This window comes from Electrophorus electricus, chromosome 1, assembly GCF_013358815.1.
Source record: "Electrophorus electricus isolate fEleEle1 chromosome 1, fEleEle1.pri, whole genome shotgun sequence".
NCBI classification, from domain to species: domain Eukaryota; kingdom Metazoa; phylum Chordata; class Actinopteri; order Gymnotiformes; family Gymnotidae; genus Electrophorus; species Electrophorus electricus.
The window spans coordinates 30,305,268-30,315,067 of record NC_049535.1 but is presented as its reverse complement, the minus strand read 5'-3'; the positions used below and the strand labels follow the sequence as shown (position 1 = coordinate 30,315,067).

General features: G+C 47.4%; 1 protein-coding gene across 2 annotated transcripts in view; it reads left to right on the top strand.

Annotated features, from left to right (window-relative positions):
* tecpr1b (tectonin beta-propeller repeat containing 1b) overlaps nt 1-9,784 on the top strand; it is a 14,970-nt gene extending 5,186 nt beyond the window's left edge. The window contains exons 9-27 of one of the 2 annotated variants that reach the window (XM_026997961.2): nt 108-205; nt 520-621; nt 2,843-2,964; nt 3,135-3,556; nt 3,836-3,924; nt 4,103-4,258; nt 4,653-4,802; nt 4,999-5,156; nt 5,715-5,842; nt 6,128-6,221; nt 6,303-6,399; nt 6,512-6,591; nt 6,683-6,739; nt 6,846-7,020; nt 7,355-7,490; nt 7,636-7,728; nt 7,917-8,023; nt 8,521-8,640; nt 8,771-9,784. In XM_026997961.2, coding sequence (XP_026853762.2) covers nt 108-205; nt 520-621; nt 2,843-2,964; nt 3,135-3,556; nt 3,836-3,924; nt 4,103-4,258; nt 4,653-4,802; nt 4,999-5,156; nt 5,715-5,842; nt 6,128-6,221; nt 6,303-6,399; nt 6,512-6,591; nt 6,683-6,739; nt 6,846-7,020; nt 7,355-7,490; nt 7,636-7,728; nt 7,917-8,023; nt 8,521-8,640; nt 8,771-8,890 — 2,504 coding nt within the window. In that variant the 3' untranslated portion in view covers nt 8,891-9,784. The remainder of the gene's footprint in view (nt 1-107; nt 206-519; nt 622-2,842; nt 2,965-3,134; nt 3,557-3,835; nt 3,925-4,102; nt 4,259-4,652; nt 4,803-4,998; nt 5,157-5,714; nt 5,843-6,127; nt 6,222-6,302; nt 6,400-6,511; nt 6,592-6,682; nt 6,740-6,845; nt 7,021-7,354; nt 7,491-7,635; nt 7,729-7,916; nt 8,024-8,520; nt 8,641-8,770) is intronic. The other variant, XM_026997962.2, reaches the window with a different exon arrangement.
* Nucleotides 9,785-9,800: the final 16 nt, after the last annotated feature.

Genomic DNA, 9,800 nt, shown 5'->3' with positions numbered 1-9,800 from the left:
TGTACTCGGGTTGTGCACGATTCAGCCAGGCTTCTTCAGGAAACACTACTGCTACAAAAGGACAGTGAGGTCAGATTTTTTTCAAAGAGATGCTTTGCTCTTTACAGGTTCTTCATGGATATTGGTGGATCCTCCGAATAAAGCCGGAGCCATTCACATAGCGGTGGGGGTCAACGTGGTCTGGGCAATCACCAAAGATAGCAAAGTAAGATCCTTCTAGTAGAGTGTTCAGTATTTTCAGAGAAACGGTATCGATTACGTTATCACTGCACAACAGTTTTTTTTTTGTAATGTAGGTCTGCAGAAGGCCTATATAATTATGAGCGAGAATGCTGTCAGTCCTGTTCAGCCTTATTAGACAAAAACGTCAAGTGTGCATACTTAAAGACAGCAGACAACTGGCAGAGTTCCTGTACACACACATTTCACCTTTTCCTGTTAGAACAGAATGTGACCCAGCGTGTGTGTGGGGGGGTGTGTGTGCATGTGTACATGTGCGTGCGTATGCGTGCATGACAGGTGTGGTTCAGAAGAGGTGTAAACTCCCATAGCTCCGCTGGCCTGGGCTGGATCAGTGTTGGTGGAGAGTTGGTGATGATCACCGTGGGGCCCAACGACCAGGTAAAAGCAGTGTCAGCTAGGAACAGAGGAGAGGAGAAGGGTTTATGGCCCAGCTGTTCCACTTCTTTACCACACATCAGTCCCTAACGTCTCTCAAGGTCACTCAAACACAGATTATATGGCTGCTATACTATGAGTGCTCATGCTTAGGCTGCAGGACTGGAGAGATACCTAAGTACACTTTGTATACTTCAAGGTGTACAGTCGGTTTTATTCCCTTAAGTAGAACATTTTATGTTTAGGTGTCCATCTGTTAGCGTGACATGTCTTTATATATAGCAGATTCAAAAGGAACCTTGTTCAGTTTCAGAACAAGGATTTTATTTTTCCACATCCAAACAATTCAAATAAAACTTTACTACAGAAGGATCAGTTATGGTTAATCTTCCATGTCAGTCTTTATTCCACGCCACAACGTATCTGGAAACCGGCATTCCTGATACACCAAGGACATTTTCTAAATGTGGCTATACCCTGATTCCTCCCCTCTTAGGGGAAAACTGCACCTTTAAGGTTATCCCATTATCATTTGTCTTTGGATGGCATGGAGTACACTGGCAATAGGAATGTTTGTTGTGTCTCTGTTAATTTTGGGTGGCATGTTATAATTGTCTAGAGATGTTCTTTATTGCTCTTCATATGCTATCCGGTATTATGGTCTAGCTGACGCATGTCCTTGGGGAGCGTGTCCTTGGGGAAACCCAGGGAGTGTTCTGGTTACACTGTCATTCTCAAATGCAAGTTTGAGTATTAAACATCATTGGATCCTGTCCTCTGCTGAGTGGTGCATTCATCTAGAGCTAGAGACTGTCTGTGTCCAGCATATGTCTCTCTCTCTCTCTCGCTCTCTCTCTCTCTCTCACACACACACTCATACACATACACACCCACACACTCACTCATACACACACACACACACACACACACACACACACACACACACACTCACTCATATATACACACACACACACACACACACACACTCACTCATATACACACACACACAGACATACACACACACACACACACATACAGTCCAGTCCACTCTGTCAGCCCACACCCTCCTGCCCCTGCTGGCAGGGTCACATTTCTCTCTGGGTCACTTTTTGGAAGAACGGCTACAGCTGCTGAGTATCAGTGTGGAGTTTGCAAATCAGCCTTTCCTCGCTCTCCTCCATCCATCCCTCTCTCTCTCTCTCTCTCTCTCTCCCTCCCTCCCTCCCTCTCCCTCTGTCTGTCTCGCTCTGTAACCTAAGCTCTAGATTTGCTCACTCTGCCCACTGCACACAACGAGCCTCCCCCAGACATATATATACTCCTGCTATACTCACAGCCATGGCCAGCCATACAGGAGCATGGCTAATTTGAGTTTATGCCTCCTGCTTGCACTCATACCCATAGTTCACATTTCATTCCCTCGGCTGTGCGCATGGCTCACATGCACTGTTAACATTCCCCTCCTCCTTTAGTTTGGGTCAATCTGAAACAATATCCCCTCTGTAAGAAAAGTTTCAGAACATAAAAAGAAAATGTTGGAGGATCAGCTGAGGAGATAGTGAATGCGTATATCACTATAGTGATACAGTGAATCTGTACCACTATAGTGATTATAGTGAATGCATACCATGATTTTTCTAATACCTGCCCCCCCCCATTTGTAACCTTAACATATGATAACATTATTGTAATATGTTATAATAACTATGGCTGTAATACATGTCCATAATTAATGTGAAGCTGTGGTGGCATACCAATACACATTCTACTAGTATTGCTGGCATTTTAAAAATTTATTAAAAATGTTACATAAAAATTAACACATTTGTCCCAGCATTGTGGGCTAATGTGTTGTCCCAGGGGAAACCCTGTTGAGGACGTATAAAAAAACGGTCAGCTGGGAACTTCGTGTGTGGACTGTATTTGACACTGTCCTAATGTAAATGTCTTCTCTGGCATTGATTTTTGTGGCCTGTGTGTGGAGGGCTTGGACCATGTGTTGTAAGCCTTCTCAGATCTCTGCTCACAGGGTTAGGCCAGTGGAGAGGGCTGCAGCCCTGGTTGTAGCATGCCTGGTCATTTGCTTAGTAAAGTGTTATTTAGACTGGGTGTTGGTACACATGTTCCAGGAAATGACATATGTTGTATCTGGTCAAAGTCAAGGCCAGCTGCAGTGTATTGTTTTCTGTCTGTAATGCGTTTATATTGGTTTGATATGATGCAGGTGTGGGGGATTGGCTGTGAGGATAGGAGCATATATTTTCGCCATGGAGTGACCCCCACAGAGGTGACGGGTAAGGCGTGGGCCGCTGTGTGTGCCCCCCTGGCTCCCACCAACAGACCCAGGTCAGTGGCTTTCAGTGCAGCCCACTCGAACTAGTGTTCATCCTGTTGTGTACAGCTCAATTTCTCCAAAAGGCACCACGGGGACGTTAGACGGCAGACACTAACGTTCCGTGTGCCTTCGTGGGCATTAGGGCTCAGGCTCACAGCTTTCTCCCCCTCCCAACGCACAGTGGCATCAGCCTCTTCAGCGGCGAGCTGACCGCTCCTTCCCAGGGTTCCGTGCTGGGCTGCGACGACTCGGACGGCGGTGCACCACACCTGCCCAAGATCGCCAGCGAGAACTTCATCTCCACGCTGGTGGCCGATCGTCCTGCTCGGCCAGAAGGGACCCAGGAGGGGCAGCAGCCAGCCGGCCCCTTCCCTGAGACGCCCGTGGCCCCCTCCAGCCAGTCCAGAGGTGCCGAGCGGCAATGGAGCAACGTGGACCTGGAGGAGATCAAAGGTTCCTCCGCCGTGCAGAGTTCGGCGGCGGTTTTCCCCATTGAGCAGGGTTCCATCGAGGTGCAGGAGGAGCTGCCTCCGTGGGCCTGGATCACAGGTGGTGGATGTGAGATCGACTCCAACATGCACATCACCTGGCTGGAGCCCCCAGGTAGAGCATAGCAACAGCATGCTGCTAGGTCATGTACGTACACACTCAGCTTCAGCGTGGCCACAGGTCACTTCCATACGCTGTGCTCTGCCCGCTGAAGCCCCACCTCAGCTAAGTTGCCACTGCTGAGCCCCTGAGCAAGGCCCTTAATCCTCAATTGCTCAATCAGTTACAATTGTAAGTCCCTTTGGATAAAAGCGTCAGCTAAATGTAGATGCATTTCTGCTTTATTTTTTACCTTCTGTTTTCTTTTACTGTCCTTTCTGACTTTCTTTCCAGACACAGAGTTTATGTCTCCCTCCGATTCTGCAAGAGATGACAGGGGCTATGTAGCAGAGGATGACAGCCATGAGGGAGCTGTGGAGAAGGTACACGGACCAGACTTATGATGTTAAAAAAATCATAATTCATAAACATCATAAGACATTCAGGCTGGGGTGGATGGGGCAGAGAGAGTCTATGAAAACGCACTCTGTGGCAGTCTGTCATTGCAGCTGTGATTGCACGTGTGTGTGTGTGTGTGTGTGTGTGTGTGGGGTGTGTCAGACTGTGAGTGTGAGAAAGGGCGTGATGTGCTGGTGGAGAGACTGGAAGCCCAGGCGGTGGGAGGAGGTGGGCGTGACCTTAGAGCAGGTCAGGGGTGGTGGGGCGGAGCCAGATGACATCCTCTACATCTTCTACACACACAACGAGCAGCGGAAGGTAATCAGTGGGTCCGCCTGCTCAGCACCCACAGTGCACTTTCACGCCACGATAACGCCACACTCTTCAGGGACCAATGGAAAGCAATATGACACAGTATGGTTCTCTAACTAATTGCTCTGAATCCTTCAGTGAAACTAACAGACAGAAATATCCATAAAAGTGATTTGTGGTCTAAATTTCTAATGAAGCCCTCATGACCAAATTTAGATGAGCTAAACCAGTCTCTACTTTTACTTTTATGTAATAACTGTGACATTTGTCAACATGCAAATATCGTGTGAACATTGTGATCATTTTTGTTTGTTGTTATAAATTAAATATGCTGTCTGTTTTACAAAGCATATGTAATCTAGCAGACTAACTCAGTCTACCTAGGCTTTCTCTGTCTCAGTATCTGTATGCAGTGATAAAAGAGGTAACAGCCGTTGTTCCGATGCCCCGGGACTCCATGTGTGCGCTGGCTATCTACACGCCTGAGAGGACCAAGCAGAGATGGCCTGTTCTCCTAGCTACTCACTCTCAGCAGGACCTAGAGGACTGGGTAATGCCACCACACCAGCACGTGTTTGCCCTGAGCCAGTGGAAACGCAAGGTTCCCTTTCTCTTGGTGTGAAACTCAAGGCCTAACACGTGACGAGGGCTGGACTGAATGGCTGGTTCTCAAACGTGTGCAGTGTGGCTTTGAGCCTGGAGGAAGTGTAATGACATTATTAAGAGGCCGTGCACGTTCTCTGCAGCTGTCCCTGTTGAGTGAATCATGTCAGGAGTCCAGGGCTCCCCGGGGCGCCCCCTCCAAACGAGCCCTGTGGGCTGTCACCTCCAAAGGGGACGTCATGGTGCACGAGCCCTCATCCAGCCTGGAGGCACCAACCCAGTACCTGCCCTGTGACCAGATGTAAGACTTACCATAATCATTCTCTCTCTCTCTCTCTCTCTCTCTCTCTCTCTCTCTCTCGCTCCTTCTCTCACAGCTTTCTGTGTCTGGCTCCCTCTCTGTTTGTTGCATGTTCATGTCAGCCGCATCTCTTTTTGCTTCAACATCATCTCTATTTGGCATTTATTCATCTTGGATCCATATTTTGTTTTAGACATCTGTCATCACTGGCTTGGCATGCATGACAGTAGCTGTGAGTGCTGTGTGTCTACGTGTGTGTGTGTGTGTGTGTCTATGTGTGCGTGCGTGTGTGTATATATGTGTGCGTGTATATGCGTGTGTGTGTGTGTATGTATGTGTGTGCGCGCACACGTGTGTGTGTGCGCGTGTGTGTGTGTATGTATGTGTGTGCGCGCACGCGTGTGTGTGTGTGTATGTGTGCGTGTGTATGTGTGTGCATGTATGTGTGTGCATGTATGTGTGTGTGTATGTGCGTGCGTGCGTGCGTGCGTATGTGTGTGCGTGCGTGTGTGTGCGCGTGCGTGCGTGTGTGTGTGCGCGTGTGTGTGTATGACCCAGGTTCTGGCGTCAGGTCCCAGGCCACCTGCTTTGTGTGGAGTCTAACAGTCTGGGTGTGGTGTGGGGCATCAGCTATGAACATGCTGCCTGGGTCTACACGGGGGGCTGCACGGGAGGCGAAGCACAGGGTAAAGACCAGGATCAAAGAGTCCCCGTACCCACTTTAGTTAGAGCCTGTTAATCAAGTCAGCACACCAGTCTTCCTCTGGGAGTACATTTGGACCATGTAAAAATGCACATTATGCTTACTAACTAGCTGGTTAGGAACCTAACCTAATACCACTGTGGTTGTTTTTATCTGACAATGCTAGCACCATTTGTGGTAGAAATGTCCCAGTAGGTGCTCCTTTTGTTGAAAATGGAAAATTAAAAAAATTAAAAAAAACTTTACACCAATATTCATTTTACATCAGGTGATGAAATAAATGAGCACACGTTGACTGACATCAAAAACATCTACATCTACGAGAACCAGAGGTGGAACCCTGTCACGGGCTACACAGACAAGTAAGCCTCCTCTCGTCGTCCGGAAAGTGTTTCGTAACCTGGAAGCACGGAGACACACCCCCTGCTCCATCTGCTCCGCAGGGGCCTTCCCATGGACCGCCACATGTGGAGCGACGCCCACGGACACAGGGAGTGCACCAAAGAGAACACCAAACCGCCCTCGCCGTTGTGGACGTGGGTGCGTGCTGAGCACACACACTGCCCTCTTTATTCACTCCAGTGGTCTGTTATAACTGAGGCAGCAGAGTAATCGTCGGTGGCAGTTCCTCACTCTGACTCTCGTATTGCAGGTGTCAGACTGGGCTGTTGACTATAGTACCCCAGGAGGGACAGACAAAGAAGGCTGGCAGTATGCTGCTGATTTCCCAGCGTAGGTCTTCTCAATAAAAACTCACTGCGTTCCCATGAGCTCTAAGTTGCTGAATTAATTGAGCCATGTTTCACGGGTCCATTTCACACAGGACATTTCATGGCTATAAGACCATGAAGGACTTTGTGAGACGAAGACGATGGATCAGGTAAAACTACCAGATACACATTAGACTTCATGAACATGTGAACAGGCAACAGAATAGTATTTAAACTGGAGTTTGATGAGATATAGAATGTCTTCCTCCTCCACAGGAAATGTAAGATTACTTTAGCTGGGGCCTGGCAGAAAGTCCCGCCCATCTCCCTAATGGACGTTACCATACTGCCATGCCTGGCTCACAGCAGCCTGGAGCAGGTGCCTGTCTGGGCCATCAGTGAGAAGGGGGATGTGCTGTGCCGTCTGGGGGTTAACACCCAAAACCCAGCCGTGAGGACCCTACCCAACGCACACACTGTGACTCTGTCCTCTCCATAACACTGCACTCGGCTCAGGCGGTCTCTGAACCCAACATGAGATGAGAAAGCATCCACGTACATGTAAAAACTATGTTTACTGTGTACAAATAGTCCCAATTTTCATGCGTCTACAGAAGAGGTTTCCAATCCGGTTGTGAGGACCCCATTGTAGTTTACATTTTTATCCTGTTCCAGTTCAAAATTAGCTCCGCCTCAGCTCCCTCGAGCTGTGTGCAGCCTTAGCCATGTACGATGGCCCCCCCAGCAACGAGTGGCCCCTCAGGCTCTCTGTGGTCGTGTCACAGGGCAGCTCCTGGCTCCACGTGGGCACGGACCAGCCATTTAAATCCATCTCGATCGGAGGAGGGCACCAGGTGTGGGCCATCGCCCGTGATGGAGCTGTCTTCTACCGCGGCTCAGTGTCAGTCCAAAATCCTGCGGGTAAGGTTTGTCTGGGGGGGTTAATGGTGTCCACTTAGCAGAATATAACTATGCTACAGGTTTCAAAAGAAGCATCTGTTGAGCCACATCCATCCCACGTACAGTGGATGTGGATGACGTGAATTTTTTTAAATGTTATTTTTAGGTGAGTGCTGGTACCACATTCCCTGCCCGCCAAAACAGGTGCTCAGGCAGGTGTCTGTAGGCAGGACCTCTGTTTACGCAGTGGATGGAAACAGTGAGTGCATCCACCTGTTCTTTTCACTTCTCTATAACCGTGTGTCCTGTACAGTTCTGTCTCAGTGTGTGTGTGTGTGTGTGTGTGTGTGTGTGTGTGTGTGTGTGTGTGTGTGTGTGTGTGTGTGTGTGTGTGTGTGTGTGTGTGTGTGTGTGTGTGTGTGTGTGTGTGTGTACTTTTTGCTACAGATAATCTATGGTACAGGCAGGGTTTGACCCCCAGTTATCCTCAGGGTTCTGCATGGGAGCTCATCTCCAATAACGTGTGCAAAGTCTCCGTTGGACCACTGGACCAGGTCTGAAACCTGTTATATCACAATGAAACACAGTGACTTGGCTGGTGATTTTGAAAAAACTCTAAGGGTGAGCAATTTAACTGAATGAACAATTTAACACATCTGCTTTTAGCTCATAGTTCACTACAACAAAGCCAAAAGAATATGGAGGGGAAAGCTACGTTTATCTAGCATGTTGTTTCCATTCCCAAATCCCATTATTTCACATTATGCATTTGGTCATGTTCCTTACACTCAAAAAAGATAATGTATCAGATTATTTTTAAAATAGGGGATTTTATTTCAAAATAGAACAAAAACATTTAAAATAAATTTAAAATTTGAAAAAAAATTAATTAAAATTTATTTAAAAATCAGACAAGAAAACCACCAAAATGTGGATTGCATGAGAACAAGGTTCAGGAAACAGATGTAAAACATAAATTTTTATGGACTGATACATGGACTGGTTTCTGAGAAAGCGTTTATCACACTAGCCATGGTGTAATTTTCCACAGGTTTGGATAATCGCCGATAAGGTTCCAGGCTACCCTGCTGAGAGCTCGGGTACTGTGTGCCACAGGGTAGGAGTACAGCCTATGCACCCTAAGGGCTCATCCTGGGACTTTGGAATCGGCGTGAGTCTCCAATCTCACGTTTAACAATTTAGCAATAATGATTTCTTTCAGATAGCATGGCTAAATTGAATGGCAATACCAGAGCAGTAGTCTCGACAAACTGTAGCGGTGCGATTGTGTACTGGTGCAGGGTGGGTGGGTGCACCTGTCGGTGAGGGGGAACTCTACAGAGGCCCAGCGCGCCGCCGCTCCGAGCCCCCTGCCCAGCAGGAACCAGGAGCAGGTGAATGGGAACATGGCAGCATGTTAGACCTCAATCCCCCTCCACTACACTCTCCATCACAGCTGCGCGCACGCCTCAGACCTTGCTCCGGACACAGTGCTCCGTCAGTAGCCAGCTTCATGTCGACTACGTGATTTTTGATTTGTTTTCCTTTGTGTGGCAGTGTGTGTGTGTGTGTTATGTTTTTCCTTGTCTGTTTTAAACATCTACATGAACAGAAGCTATAGTGCATCTGTGGCCCTGGAGTCCAGCACGATTTGAGATGCCTGCTTGGGCTGACCTACTAAAGCTGATGTAAGCAGTTCCTTTTACGAACACTTTTGCTGAATTATCTTGCTATAAATGTCTGTGACACTGCTGGGGAGTGTAATTAGTTACTGAAAAAAAATAAAATTTGGTCCAGCTGTGTTAACCAATCACAAAATTTCTCCAGGAGGCGGTCCTCCCTCTCTGTCAATCATCTTGCATGTGCATGCAGCTTGGTAAGCATGCATGTCTTTAGGGGTGGGGCTTTGGAGAAAGGTTTGTATGGGATTAAAGGAAGGGGGTGGACTCCATCAGAGGCTGTTTGGCAGGAGTTAGTAAGAACTGTAAAATCGATCACAGGGAGCTGTAAGGAGCTGAATCATGGAAATCCAATCAGATCTGGATTCCAGAATTGGATCCCCCTGGCTGCTCAGGGACATAAAATTAAAATTAAACATGGCTTTTTCAAAATTCATCCATTTTTTAAAATTGAATTTGAATCCTAATTTACTGGTCACTTTAAATGCTCCTTTTATCCCTTTTTTCTTTAGTGGGTTGTTGTCTGTCTTGTACATCTACAAAAGCTCAGATTTATGCTGTCCAGTTTGACCAGTACATCTCCTTTAGAGACACAACAGAATCATTCCATGTGAATAAATGCAGTGTTTTCAGCATTGTCATGAATTTCTCA